Raw genomic sequence first — 15,340 nt, 5'->3', positions numbered from 1 at the left:
AAACACTATCGGCTTAGCTGAGATTTCATACATCACACATTCAGGCAGACACAACTATTAATCTCTGTGTGTGTGTGTGTGTGTGTGTGTGTGTGTGTGTGTGTGTTTTTCAGATGCAATGGCTGCCCCGTCGCCAGCAAAGAGTATTGGCGACCCAGGCATCACGCCTCTCTCCCCTACACACATAATGGTGAGGCCCTTTCTCTGTTGCTGTAATAATAACCGGAGTTGATGTGAGCTTTTGTAAGACGTTTGTACACATTGTATATAAGTATAATTGCAAGTTAGACTCCTAGTCAGAGTTTTAAGGCAGCAGAATAGTCCAGTCTGAAGTGATGAGGGAGTTTTATAAAGCCTTTGTTACATATAAATCAGCGTCGGTGCATAACATGACCCTATAGGTCAGTGTGAGCATCCTCTAATATCTGATGAGGAAAGTGAAATCCTCTCTCTCTCTCTCTCTCTCTCTCTCTCTCTCTCTCTCTCTCTCTCTGCGCAGAAGGATTCGGAGCAGGATGAGCCGGCAAGTCACTCGTTCATGGTGGTGGTGGCCATCGACTTCGGCACCACGTCCAGCGGCTATGCCTACGCTTTCACTAAAGAGCCAGAGTGCATCCACACCATGAGGTGAGAGAAACGCAGCCAGGAGGAACGAAGTGAAGGGTTCTCTGACATAAAACAGTTCTCTCAGGAAATCTTCCATGCTTTTCCAGTTAAAACTGAGCTGCTACTCGGGCAGCAAAATGAACTCCGTTCCAGCACCAAAATACTGCTGGTCTGGAACCAAGAACCGGTGATGTTAGAGGCTTGGGCGTGACATCATTTTGTCACCATGACAACAAAGACAACTTCAGTTAATTCATGACTGCTATAAAAATAAGATGCGAATAAATCAGTAGTTCATTTGCATGGACCATCACTCTGTTCATTCAGTTCATTCTTTCTGTCATGCAGTTCTTCTTTCAGTTCCTATCCTTTTGAACATCTCTCTCTCTCTCTCTCTCTCTCTCTCTCTCTCTCTCTCTCTCTCTCTCTCTCTCCCCCACCCTCTCTCTCACTCTCTCTCTTGCTCTGTCTATATGTCTGTCTAGTGTCTCTCTCTCTCTCGCGCTCTCGCTCTGTCTGCCTCTGTCTGTATCTCTCGTTGTCTCTCTCTGTCGGTCTCTTTCTTTCTCACTCTCTCTCTTGCTCTGTCTATCTGTCTGTCTCTCTCTCTTGCTCTGTCTGCCTCTGTCTATATCTCTCGTTGTCTCTCTCTGTCGGTCTCTTTCTTTCTCACTCTCTCTCTTGCTCTGTCTATCTGTCTGTCTCTCTCTCTCTCGCTCTGTCTGCCTCTGTCTATATCTCTCGTCTCTCTCTGTCGGTCTCTCTCTCTCACTCTCTCTCTTGCTCTGTCTATCTGTCTGTCTCTCTCGCTCTGTCTGCCTCTGCCTATGTCTCTCGTTGTCTCTCTGTCGGTCTCTTTCTCTCTCTCTCTTGCTCTGTCTATCTGTATTTCTCTCTCACTCTCTCGCTCTGTCTGCCTCTGTCAATATCTCTCTCTCTCTTTCTCTCTCTCTTTCTCTCTCTCTTTCTCTCTCTCTCTCTCTCTCTCTTTCTCATGCACTAGTGTAATCTTTTAGCCCCACTTCTGGCTCAGTCTCTATTTCAGTCCTTCTCATTTGTCTCTTTAGGCACCTACACACTCTATTACAAATTTATTTATAGACACCTGTGTGTGTGTGTGTGTGTGTGTGTGTGTGTGTGTGTGTGTGTGTGTGTGTGTGCGTGTGTCTGTGAGAGAGAAAGAGAGAGAGAGCGTCAGCGTATATATATCCAAAACATGCAAATCAGCTGCAACCCAGAGTTCGCTTAACCTTTGACCCGCAGAGGTCAGTCTGGCACCAGTGAATTTCCGCAAACAGACAAACAAACAGCTGAGCAGGATAATAAATAGATGCACGACTGTACGGATAGCAGAGAGACAGATGGCATTCCTCTGAAATTAGCCTGGAATGTAAATACCGTTTGGATTTTTATATTCCGAGAAACGGATTTTTGCCTGCTCGTGTCCTCGCCGCTCACTGTTCCACTCCTGAGAACAGAGTTTCACCTGCTCGAACACACACGCAGACGGCTTCACGATAACTCGGTGAGTTAAATCGGGTTTGGTCGAACAAAAATGATTTGATGTGTCGTTGAGGATTGGGATTGAAAATGACTGCAGTTAATGTTCTGGCTTATAGTAGTTAGCCGAATAACTCCGAAATGATCCTGTCCTGTCTCACTAATCAGTAAAGTAAAAATGGGTCACAGTTGCGATAACTGAATTAGCTGGCTAACTGATCTAGCTAGTGACTTAAGCTAGCTATAAAAGTGATAGGGGGCGATTTATTTATTTATTTATTTTAAATAGCACAAGAATAAAGCACCAGAATAAGTGGGCGTGGCCAAAACATATTTATTCAGTATGCTCAGGCGACGATTGGATGAAGAGCAGCTTTTCCTTTAATGTGAGCTCGACGCTCAGCACAGTGACCTTCTCCTAATGATATACAGTACAATTAGATTCCGCTTAGAGATTTTACGTCGGTGTTTTATCGGTAGAAATCTTCAGCTGCAAATCTTCCCGAGGGTTTTATTCATGTGTGAGCCTCTCATCTCTGTGAGGGCAGTACATTTTCCGAGTGTAACATTTAATCAGTTTATTAGCCGTTCAGTTCAGTCTGTTAATTATACGACGTTCACTGTGTGATGACTCATCATCTGTTTTTATTTGTTGGGTGAAGAATAAAACTCTTGGGAACGTGCAGGTCTATAAAAAAATAATGGACGATGGGTGGCGTGATGCAGCCCAGTGTTAAACGAAGTTAACTCTTACCGCCCTGAGGTTGAGTATTTTCCTATAACGGCACAGAAAAAAAATAACAGTATAACATATTAGTTTATAGTTACATTAAACGTTATGGAAGGTCAGCATACTCTTAGTTAAACAACAGACCGTTTTTAACCTGTTTAATACTAGTCTTAGATTATTTTACTAGATTACTAGATTATTAGATGAGATTAATCTATTATCTTGGATTATGTGACGCATTATTATTATTATTATTATTACGTTGAAGTGGAATGTCATAAACTGTGAACATCCACAGAATCACGTTGTAAGGGATGGGGCAGGACATTTTTACGCCTTTGCTTGAAGTAAAAAATAAATAAATAAAAAATACTAACACATCAGTGATTTAACACAGCATTAGATTTGCATCTTTACAAAATTGGAACATAAAGGTCAGTTTAAGTGTTTCCTGTTCTGAGTCGTGACTGTGCGCGTACACACACACACACACACACACACACACACACACACACACACACACACACACACACACACACTGTGTTCATTCAGTTGTCCATTCAACCCCGCCCCCCGCCCCCCGAGTCTTTAGTTCTCGCTCAGGGGACAGAAAACTGGCACGGATCTCTGACACACACTCGCACAGCTACAAGCTCCTGTAGTCGTTTGGGTTCGATTAAACTAGCTGATCCCTAAATCTGGAAATGAACTCGAAGCTTTTCTTCCCTGAGCTCTTCAGCAGGCTGTGGTCTGTGGCGTACAGAGAACTCGGTGAATAGATCAAGCTCTACACAGAACGACGGTTCAGTCAGAATCCAGCCTAATTGTAGGAAACATTGCTTCATCCTCTGCTGTAGGATCAGCCATGCTTCCTCAGAAACATCTGCTGAAATAAATATATGACATGCCTCCAGTTTAAAAAAAAAAACGGTGTGGGAGCAGGGTATTCCCGAAAGACTCCACATTTACACCAGGATTTCTCAAACGCCTAAAGAGACCGTGGTTCCGAACGAATGCGTTATTGAATAATAAGCATCACCTGTGTATGATTTTAGTATTTCGTTCCGTATTCGGTAAAATCTTGTTTTTAAAGAAACGGTTCTGCGGCTCTGGGTAGTGATGTGTACGGTGTGTGAGATGTTAAAGCCGTCATGTAGGCCAGATCAACTGGGAATGACATTTTCAGCTCAGTTGTAGGAATTCACAGCTCTCTTGTGACTAGCTGCTGTAGTGGCCATTCTGACTGGAATGATTTCTCTGCCTTCTTGGCAAAATCCCTGAATAATTTAGATTCCGTGTGAGTGTGTGCGTGCGTGCGTGTGTGTAGTTCACTGATTCATTACATTCGAGTAAATCTGATAAAAGCTATAGGCTGTAGATGACCTCACTAATTTATTATTCATTTCAGCCATTTGAAAACCCGATTGTAACGGGGTGCATTATGGGTAATGCACACAACTGTTCACGGTAACATTTGGGATATAGCCATTAATTGTTCTGTGGTCTCCTGTCCACTGTTTCAAAGTTTGCACACACAGATCGATCGCAGTAATATATAGGGCTGTGACGGTGACCATGACAACCGCACCACCGCGGTGGTAGTTTGCCACCATGGTGGTGGAGTTCCACGTGCGGTGGTGTCACATCACACGCAACGTTAATGTTTCTGATTGAGTGGGCACTATTACAAATACAACGTACAACGTTTTGTATACAAGTATTATTATTATTATTATTATTATTATTATTATAACAGTTACAATATTAATTTGTATTTATAGCCTACTATGTAATCATACTCAAACCTGCCAATCAGGCAAATTCTGCGGTTTCTCAGATGTTACATCGGCGATCTGGGAACATTTTAATGAGAGAAAAACTTGCGACTGTGTTTCACTCCATCTCTTTACTATCCACTTCTTCTCTCCTCTGCGGGTCAAGCGTAATACCGTATCCCACAGCGCCATCAGGCTGTTTCTCATTGCAACAACACGACACAACAAGGCTGCATTGAGTTGTTTCAGTTGACGGAAGTGCTAAAATAAAGCCGCGTTTAATGTTTTTATATTTAGGTTTTTATTTAATTTAAGCCTATATAATTATATATATAATATTATATTTTGGCTAATAATGTAATGGTCCACAAAGTTAATGACTAAACCAGCCTGGTGGTCAAAGCTGCCACCATTACAGCCCTGGTGACATACTGATCGCTATTGGTTGATGTGTTTCTGTTGCTAGGCGCTGGGAGGGCGGTGACCCGGGCGTGTCCAATCAGAAGACGCCGACCACCATTCTGCTGAGTCCTGACAAGAAGTTCCACAGTTTTGGTTACGCAGCAAGAGACTTTTACCATGACCTGGACCCCACCGAGTCAAAGCAGTGGCTCTACCTGGAGAAGTTTAAAATGAAACTTCACACGACTGCGGTACACACACACACACACACACACACACACAAATAATGCCTTACAGGAAACAATACACTTCCATTCGAGTTGGGGTCAGGATGGGATATTATTGCGATTATAGTGCAGTATGAATGAATGAGTCTTTATTGATCACGTATACATTACAGCACAGTGAAATTGTTTTCTTCACATACCCCAGCATGTCAGGAAGCTGGGGTCAGAGTGCAGGGTCAGCCATGATACATCGCCCCCTGGAGCAGAGAGGGTTAAGAGCCTTGCTCAAGGGCCCAACAGTGGCAGCTTGGCAGTGCTGGCGCTTGAACCCCCGAACTTCCGATCAGTAACCCAGGGCCTTAACCGCTAAGCCACCACTTCCCCCAAAATCTGTATTATTTTGAACACAATTTTTGAGCACAGCACCCAATAACAGTTATTGTTATGTCCTGAGGAGGACAGAAGAAGCTTTCTGAGTGTCCTGCTAGAAAATTAAGATTCAGTGTCATTTCAGTGCTGTTGTCTTTGGGTCTTCTTGTCTTTGAAATGACCTGCTGGACGTTAATCAGGTGTCTCTTAAGCTGTTTTTGTCAGTAGGTGATAGAAAAGTCAAGCAATCTAAACCTAAAGTGAAAATGTGTACATCATTTGCAATATACGTGTAATTATTAATATAAATGTGTCAAACACATTTTTTGTAATAAGGTAGAACCGACAACCTGTGTTTTTATTTATTTATTTATTTATTTATTTATTTATTTATTTATTTATTTATTTAAGCGTTGTGTGCATAGTTTAACGGGAATGTAGCCAGTGTACCCAGTATTATGACAATGATTATACATACACCTGAGTGAATTTTATCTCTTCGTACATTAAACAGCATTAATATGGCTTTTACTTAGTCTGTGTGTTTTACTTGTTTATTTTCCTCGCCAGAATCTGTCCATCGATACAGACCTCCACGCAGCCAATGGGAAGAAAGTGAAGGCTCTGGATATATTTGCCTACGCGCTGGCCTTCTTCAAGGAACAGGCTCTCAAAGTAAATCCCATTGTGCTGTGTATGTGTGCAGGGATTTATTTTCATTTTGTCGGTGTCTGTCTTACACTGTGCTCCGGTTGGCTGCAGGAGCTGAGCGACCAGGCGGGGACGGAGTTTGATAACGTCGACGTCAGATGGGTCATCACTGTTCCGGCCATCTGGAAAATGCCGGCAAAGCAGTTCATGAGAGAGGCTGCGTATAAGGTACAGACACGCATGCAGGCATAAAATGTCGTCTTCTGTTTTTCGCATTCTGTTGGGTTTCTCGCGTACACGTTGACTGTCATCAGATTGTATATTTGTTCCTCATTCACACAAACACTGTGTTAGTGCTGCACCAGTCCCGTATTTCAGTTTTATTGAGTATGATGCCAAGAACAGAGCGCTGAGTATCAACCGACATTCAGTTACGAGTCCTCTTAGGACAGAACCCTGTTCCTGGAGATCTACAGTACCTTCATGAAGACGTTTGTTCCCTCCTTACCATCTAATCATCGCCTTAAGGGGTTCACGATCAACTTAAACAGGTGTGTTAGATTTTGGTTGGAGCTGAAACCTGCAGGAAGGTAGAGCTCAAGGAGGGAGAGGCTCCGTGACCGCTGTCTTAGGAGTTAAGAGACGTGTCGAAGGTGTGCTGGTGACGTTTTTTGTCACGTTTGGCTTCTGGGAGAGTATTTGTCACACACGACTAGCTCTTTCTGTCTTACACACACGTTTATAGAGACCTTCGCTTCACTGCCAATCTTTCTTTCTCACTACCAGGGTACACATTTTTATCTCCATGATCAGCTCGGTATTTGTCGCGGCCTCCTAGTGGATGGGTTTGACATCGCAGCCCTCCTGTAGCTCCTTGTAATGATGCTTTAAAGCTACAGGGTGAGAAAGCGCTAAAGTGCACTAAACTGCATCTTAAACACGAGAGTTTGAGAAGATAAGAAAGCCAATGCCTGAGCGAGGAAAAAGAAGCCAAAAGAAAAATAAAATCGAGAGCGATAAAAGGAGCGAAAGTAAGAAGAGATGAGAGGGGGTTTAATAAATGACCGTGATCTCACTCTTTTAGGACACTCTCTTATATGAGCGCCATCTCGACCACCTCCCGACACACACACACTCGGACATATTGTCTGGCTCTTTCTCCCCATCCTCCAGGGCAGCACTGTGTGTGTGGCAGGAGACAAGGTTAGAGGAAAGGGAATACTACACAGGTATGGAGAGAAAGAGAAACCGAGGAAGGGAAAGGGTGGATGAACGAAGGAAGAGAAAGGGATCAACAGGTGAGTACATAAGAGAGACCTGGAAAGAGAGGTATGGACGAGGGAGGGAAAGCGATGGAAGGCGGAAGGGAGAGGTTGAGGAAGAAAGGGAATACCTGAGAATGAGAGAGGATGAAAGAGGAAGGATGAGTGACAGAGAGGAAAAGTGAAAGACAGGATGAGGGAAGGATTCTCAAATAAACGCATCACTTTTGTGCCTTATTAACAAAGAACACACACATACACACTGAGCTATCACACCATATTATAGAAAGAAAAACACCCAGAGCGAAAGAAGAAGGAAACAAAGACCGAATAGATGAATTTGTAAGTGGATGGATGGATGGATGGATGTTTGGACAGATGGAACACCAGAGCTTGCAGTGTGTAGGGGAGCGTAAGGCGTGGCTGTGTCCTAGATGCTTGCACATGGGAGGGGGGAGGGTGTTGCAGTATGAAGGAGATAAAGAACAAACGGAAGAGAGATAATTACAGATGGAGAGAGCGAGGCATGGGAAGTGAGAACTGCACTCTAGAGAGCACTGGTGTAAAACTATCTCACTTGATGATGCCCGTCTATAATAAAGCGCGCCATGGATTAAACATGGCTGCTCAAAACAGTGTGGGGGGGGGCACTGAATTAACGGTGGTGAGAGCCAGCGGCATACAAACCTGGATTTTACGCACTTCTATTTTTATACACAGAACGTAATGGGGGGGGGACAATCTAAATGAGGTCAGATTAGAAAGTCCTACCAAGTCCCAAGTCTTTATGGTTTTAATTAAATCCAGCTCGAAATCCATACAGAGCATTTAAAAAAAAAAAAAAAGTTTACCATTCTGATTTTCTACTACATCACCATGCGGGGAAAATAATAATGACCATTAATATCCTAATAATCATTATAACTCCTCTCCATGTGCACATCGTGGCAAAAAAACAACAACCCTGAGATTGTTTTACTCAGGTGGCATGTCACAGGATGGGGAAACGTGTAATCATTTCATTTTCACATCATCTTTAACATCCTAAGAGTAAAACGTTCAACACCGCTTTGTCTTTTTCCCACCATCCGTGTCGTGGGTGTGTTTTTAGGCAGGTCTGGCCTCGCGAGACAACCCCGAACAGCTCATCATCGCTCTGGAACCCGAGGCCGCCTCCATCTACTGCCGCAAGCTCCGCTTACATCAGATCATCGACCTCGGCGAGAAGACGTCCGTCAATGGCTACAACGCAACTGAGAACGTGGGGGCGTCGATGGTGCAAGGTTGGTAGCACCTACTTTCTCACACACACACACACACACACACACACCTCTGGATGTTAAGTATGAAATAAATAAACCATCACCCTTAGAGGACCTTGGAGTAGTTTGACCACATAATTACATTTTAGACCAATACTAAAATGAATAATAATAATAATAATAATAACTTTTTTTTTATGACGTTTAAAGTGCTTTACGGAATAGGCAAAAGCATGACAACTAGGCAGGACATGTAAAATCAACTTAAACGTTAGTAAAATAAGTGAAATCTATAGTGCTATGATGTCTTGGGTACATGTAAAGAAAATATTTCAAACAAAGATATGTTCCAAAATGTTAAGTGAAGTTTCTATATAATGAATTACCATAGATGATGGATGGCTGCGAAGAATTAAATCATTAATTGGGTTGAAAACTCTTTAAAAATTCATCGAAATTTCAAACATTTCCACAGTTCTTTTATAGACTCTGGCGGTCCGACTTGCTTCAGTTTCTTGCAGGTAATTCCAGAGAACCTTTAATATTATTTTTTTTTTTATCTGGAAATGAGATCTATATACTTAATAAAGCAGAAAAGCAATTATCCACATTTTAGAGTAGTTATTTTATTTATTTATTTTTTAAACAACAACATTGAGTTATTCTCAACACTGGTAAAAAGATGAGTTAAGTTTGTTCCTATTCAGGATTTCTCATACACAGCTGGATGGAAGCCCCACTCGTGTCATTTTGGTGATTTGGGAATCCAGTTTGTAAGATGTTTTTTAAAATTTTTGACCAAAATCAAGCAGTTAACCATCAGTGCAATGACTACTGATTTATTATGTTGGTGACACAGTGATCTCTAGTGCGAGGTTTACTAGTTTAAGTACTGAACCCCCCTCCTGATGACACATATTGGTGATGGATGTATATGTTGAGTATCTATAGCATGTCTTTCCCCCTGTTTTTAAACACAGATGGTAAATCAGTACAACTGCCATGCAGGTGCAGGTGTCAGGTCTGATATCGGAAACCTGACGAGATCAGCAGCTCAGTGGGTTTTTACTGCCCCACAGAAACTCTGTGTCACCTGGAAGACAGATGAGCTCATCGACTGGGGAGCCGTATATTCACCCTAAACCTCAGGACCGAGAGAGGGAAAGATAGAATAAGAGCGCGAGAGAGGGAGGGGTAGATAAAATACTGTTTAAAACAAATTTATATACAAGTTTAGAAATTAATGGATCCGGAATTGGTGACGTTTATGCGTTGGTCTTCTTTAAGCTCTATATCAATGCGTATGTGTGATTACCACGGACAATGTCGACATGTTTCCACTGTTCAGACAACGTATTTATTCAAAACTCGCTTAGAATGGATGTCTGAGCGCACGTGTGGTATTCCTTCATGTTTACGATACAGTTTAAGCAATATGGCATGAGCACGAGTGTACCGAATATCCGCACGGCCGCGATTCGGATGTGGACACGGGGCCGTGTCGTGTACGACAGCACGACTGTGAGTGCGATTATTGCTTTTATACAACAGTTACATAAACAAGAAATGAATATAGAGTAATTTCAAATATTTTCGCTCCGTCGATGAAAATAGTTCCTAAATATCGGCACTCTTGGAACACCGCTTGTACAACTAGGTGTTGTTGAATCAAAATTAAAAACTATATAACATGAATAGAACATGTGTAGGATAAGGAGAAACTTACTGAAGCTGCAGGTTTTGTGGTATCCATGTGTGATCTGGCCCAAAACAGCCCATGATGGCAAAGCACATCCACACATCAGCTTCTTACCTCTGAAAAAATAGTTCCATCACTGGAAGGTTTATTATACAGATTTTTAAAAGCTTAACGTACAAATCAGAATAATTCACGAAAGTATTCTGCTAAAATCTTTTTTGAGATCGTGTATTGGTTGAATTACACACCTGCCCTTAAACTTCCATGAGTCGGTCCTTTCTGGAATCTGCGATCACAGAGATTAACGCAAAAAAATCCTCAGTATTCGGAGGACCTTGCAATTTTTCAAAATTTCGAGACGTGTCGTGTGACGTCATCACGCCGCACGTTCCACCAAGCCCTCTTCAATTCACGTGCATCGAACATGAGTACAGCTATGAGTACATCACTTGCGAAAGACCGCGCAAAACAATTTCGTGCGATTGCAATTTCACCCGTTCAAGTAGTTTTCTGCAAAAAAAAAAGAAAAAGCAGAAGGAAAAACTCAGCGAAATCCTGTACGGATTCATTTATAAGTGAGTTCTGAGAAAAGGAGTTTTCTGTCTTTCTCGGAGCAGGGAAATGTTTAGAAGTTGTCTTTGTGGTAATCACACACACATTACAGATGTGCTGGAATGGAATTAAGCTTAAAAAAAAAACAAAAACAACAACAAAACACCTGTGTATTCCTTAGAAGGGATGAAAGGAGAACGGGTAGATGTGTAGAAGGTTAAATATTCATGCAGTGTGATTCCTTTCATTCCCTTCCTTTGTGCCATGGTGCTGCTCAAAATCGCCCTTCCAGTAACACACACACACACACACACACACACACACACGCACATACGGCTCAGACGCACAAAAAGTGACTCACACTGCTCAACGATTTTATTTGTTTACCAGCAAATGAAAGAAATCATTGGCAGTCTGAGGTGAGTATATTTTCAGATGTGAAACTTTCCAGAGGGCATTGATTTGAATATTTTTTTTTTTATTATTCCTCCATAAATGCATTTATCCTGAATATATCCAATACGGCGCTCCCTGAAATCTTGTTAAGTGCTGCCTGGGGATTTTGATCATCATTGATCGTGTCAGACAGCATTGAAGTTGGCTATTTGACACCTCGTGTTCCTGGAAGAGGCGTGTCCTGAGCTTCATATGAGAGTTTACATGGAGGGGTTGCCTGGTGCACAGACCACCCATCACTAAAACTATACGTGCAGAATTATATAATAAATCCACATAAGAGCGTGTCAGAAATTAAGATTAAATGATTTATCGTAAAAGATTAGTCTGAAATTGCTTCCTCACTCACTTACTGTAAAGACAAGGAGCAGTGAGACACCGGAAACACACAATCATGACTTCTATCGCCTGAGCCACATCTCCCTGCAGTTCTCGCCTGGTGTCCCACTGAAGCTAAGCAAGGTTGAGCCTGGTCAGTACCTGGATGGGAAAACAAAGGTTGCTGCTGGAAGTGGTATTAGTGAGGGCAGCAGGGGGCGCTCATCCTGTGATCTGTGTGGGGACTAATACCCCAGTGTAGTGATGGGGACACTGTACTGTAAAATCAGCACCGTCTTTCAGATGAGACGTTAAACCGAGGTCTTGACTCTCTGTGGTCATTACACATCAGAACACTTATCGTAAAAGAGTAGGGGTATAACCCCGGCGTCCTGCCGAAATTCCCCCATTGGCCCTTCTGTATCATGGTCCCCTAATAATCCACATCTCTGAATTTGCTACATCACTCTCTCCTCTCCAGTGTGTGGTGGGCATTCTGGCGCACTATGGCTGCCGTCACATCATCCAGGTGGACGCTACACACTAGGGGTGGTTGAGGAGATCCCCCCCCCCCCCCCCAATATTACGAAAAGCGCTGTATAAACGTGGATGTTATGCTAGTTAAATCAGATAATGCTAGCCACATTATGAAAAGGTAACACTTTTTGTGTTCATTAAATAAGATACTATAGAACTAGCTAATTCTATGCGTAAAGGCTACGTTATAAAACACGGTCTACATTCTTTATTTATTTATTTATTTTATCTGTGATGATGAAAAGATCCAGAAGGTATGGCTTCTAGTCATTCCAGGTGAGTGATAAACACCTGAAAACCTTCTGATCCTGCTAACAGGTGCAATAGGCCTGAAACATTTAGCACACAATCACAGTTGATTTTAATGTCTTCTTACAGAAAAGAACTGGAAAAGGGCATAAAGAATGTAGCCCAATGACTAGTCTATCAGTAATGTAGTGAATATTAAATGGAAATTTGATATTAGCCTACAGTATACCTCAGAGAAGCTAAATTTATCCCAGTAGTATATTGTATGACAGTATTTGAGATAACAGAATTCTGTCATGCCTGTAGCAGTGTTGGGGAGAAGCTAACTAAAAGTAGCGACACTTATTAACAATAATAATAACAATAAGAGTTTCATTTATAGCCCAGGTGTTGTAGTGCATGAAGGTCAACAGTTGAGGAAAGACCCAGAGATGTACACTGTCTTTCTGTGTTATAGGAAATCCCAATCCTTGCTTTTTTTATTTTTTATTTTTTTATTTTTACAATTTACACTTCCTTTCTGAGGACCGAGAAGCTACAGCTCAGCCCAGGCAGCCCTGTTCTTCTGTTATTATCACGTGTCAGGTTTAAGAGCCGCGTGTCATCCTGCATTACGTGAACGTGTAACTATGGAAAAGGTGGTGTCCTGTGTTCAAGTAATCCACTTTCCATTTCCTTACTGAGCTCATGGAAACGTCTGTGTGAGATTTCCAGTTGCAGCCCTGACCGCTGAAGTGAGTGGAAATTACAGCTCACAACATACACTGCTGCTCATGCTGCTGAACTCGATCCCAATTAATTTGCGAAGAATATTGTTTATTACAGGTATTTGCTTGATACAAACGAGCCATTTTTATACCTGGTAAGCATCCGAATACAGAGATAATGCAGGGTAAAACGTTTGATGTCATACCATCGTCTGTACAATTCGCATGCAAGCAGTAAGCACTCAGCTAATTAACATTTCCAGGAAGATCATTCCTGTAGACTAGATGATGCGTCTCCTGTTTCTCAGTCATCCTGTTGCCTTGCTGCTCTAATGTCACACAAACATTCACAGCTTCATGAGCACTTTTTCTTCCACCTCCTCACACGCACTCCCTCTCTCTCTGTCAATAACCAGCCAAGGAACACGTGCGTCGCAACCGGCAGAGTCGCACCTTTCTGGTGGAAAATGTCATAGGAGAGCTCTGGTCCGAACTCAGTGAAGGTAGAGTTTCAGTTCTCTCTCTTTCTCTCTCTCTCTCTCTCTCTGTTTGATTTTCTCTCTTCCTTCTTCGTTCATTTGATTCTCACTCTTGCTGTGACGCTGTGTTTTTTTTTGTTTTTTTTTTCCTTTCTAACGCTAATCTCATGCAGAATGAAATGCCGCCTCCTCTTCACACACGCATAGATGCACTCGCCAGGCACTTTAAAAGGAACATCTGTACACCTGCTCATTGCATGAATTCAAGCAGTGCAATGCATAAAATCACATTTAAGGTCACCCCCACCCCCACCCCATTCTCACGTATGATGTGAACATTAATGACCTGTATCTTGCATGATATTACGCACCAAAACTGAACAGAAAAGAAGATTGGAAAACGACCATTTGATAATTTTCCAATCTTCAACTGTCCGGTTTCGTTGACTCTGTGACCAGTGTAGCCTCAGATTCCGGTTGTTGGCTTACAGGAGTGGAAGCTGATCTTCTGCTGTTGTAGCCCGTCCGCCCTCAAGCTTTGATGTATTGTACATTCTGAGATGGTTTTCTGCTCACCACGGTTGTAAAGAGTGGTTATTTAAGTTTAGACAGCCTTCCTGTCAGCTTGAACTAGTCTAACCATTCTCCTCTGACCTCTCTCAACATCAAGGCACGTGCTGGGGTTTTTTTTTTGTTTGTTTGTTTTTGTTTTGCACGATTCTGTGTAAACTCTAGAGACTACTGTGCATGAAAATCCCAGGAGATCCATAGTTTCAGTAAAAAATCAAACCAGCCCATCTGGCACCAACAACCCTACCATGGTCAACGTCACCAAGATCACATTTTTTCCCCCTTTCTGATGTTTGATGTGAACATAAACATAAGCTCTTGACCTGTATCTGCATGATTTTTTGCATTGTACTCCTGCTAAATGATTGGTTGATTTGGTTGATTTTTGTACAAGTACATGAATGAAGTGATGTTCCAAATAAAGTGGCGAGTGAGAGTAGCTGGATGGATAAATGTATAGATGAATTAATATATGGCGGGATAGACAAATAGATGGCTGAACAGGTAAGTGGATGGATGGGAGGTCAGAAGATAGACAACATGGATATGACCAGATAGATTTGAACAGACCTACAGATAGGTGATAAATACAACATAGTGGGGTTAGTAATGTGTTAGACCACCATGAGCCACCAGAAGAGGTTCATTGTGCCTTGGTACAGATTCTACAAGTCTCTGGAACTGTACTACAGGGACAAACTTCTTCCAAAAGATATTCGCTCAGGTATTTTATTTTATTTTATTTTTTTTTAACAATGATGTTGGAGAAGGCTAACATGTCAGTCCAAAATGTCCTGTAGGTATTTACTAGGGTTGGAATCTGACAAAAATGAAAGGCATAGTATATGATTTTCATCCTCATGAATTATTCAGTGAGCCCTACCCTGCGGATGGGGGTGGAGTCATCCATCAGGATAGAAATGTTTTATCGTAGGATAAAGGTGATCAGTCAGAAGAACGTTGTATTGATTGTCAGCAGCTCTTCCCTC

At 42.2% G+C, this 15,340-nt stretch overlaps 1 protein-coding gene across 5 annotated transcripts in view; it reads left to right on the top strand.

The window, feature by feature from the left end:
* hspa12a (heat shock protein 12A) overlaps positions 1-15,340 on the top strand; it is a 52,133-nt gene that overhangs the window by 27,794 nt on the left and 8,999 nt on the right. For 3 of the 5 annotated variants that reach the window (XM_053632085.1, XM_053632086.1, XM_053632087.1), the window contains exons 2-6: positions 114-190; positions 500-627; positions 5,078-5,264; positions 6,180-6,488; positions 8,634-8,805. In XM_053632085.1, the coding sequence (XP_053488060.1) occupies positions 114-190; positions 500-627; positions 5,078-5,264; positions 6,180-6,488; positions 8,634-8,805 (873 nt within the window). Of the gene's footprint in view, positions 1-113; positions 191-499; positions 628-5,077; positions 5,265-6,179; positions 6,489-8,633; positions 8,806-13,718; positions 13,806-15,340 lie in introns of all 5 variants that reach the window. The other 2 variants (XM_053632089.1, XM_053632088.1) reach the window with 2 other exon arrangements.

Source organism: Ictalurus furcatus, chromosome 9 (assembly GCF_023375685.1).
Source record: "Ictalurus furcatus strain D&B chromosome 9, Billie_1.0, whole genome shotgun sequence".
In the NCBI taxonomy this organism is placed as follows: domain Eukaryota; kingdom Metazoa; phylum Chordata; class Actinopteri; order Siluriformes; family Ictaluridae; genus Ictalurus; species Ictalurus furcatus.
This window is presented reverse-complemented; position numbering and strand designations above follow the sequence as displayed.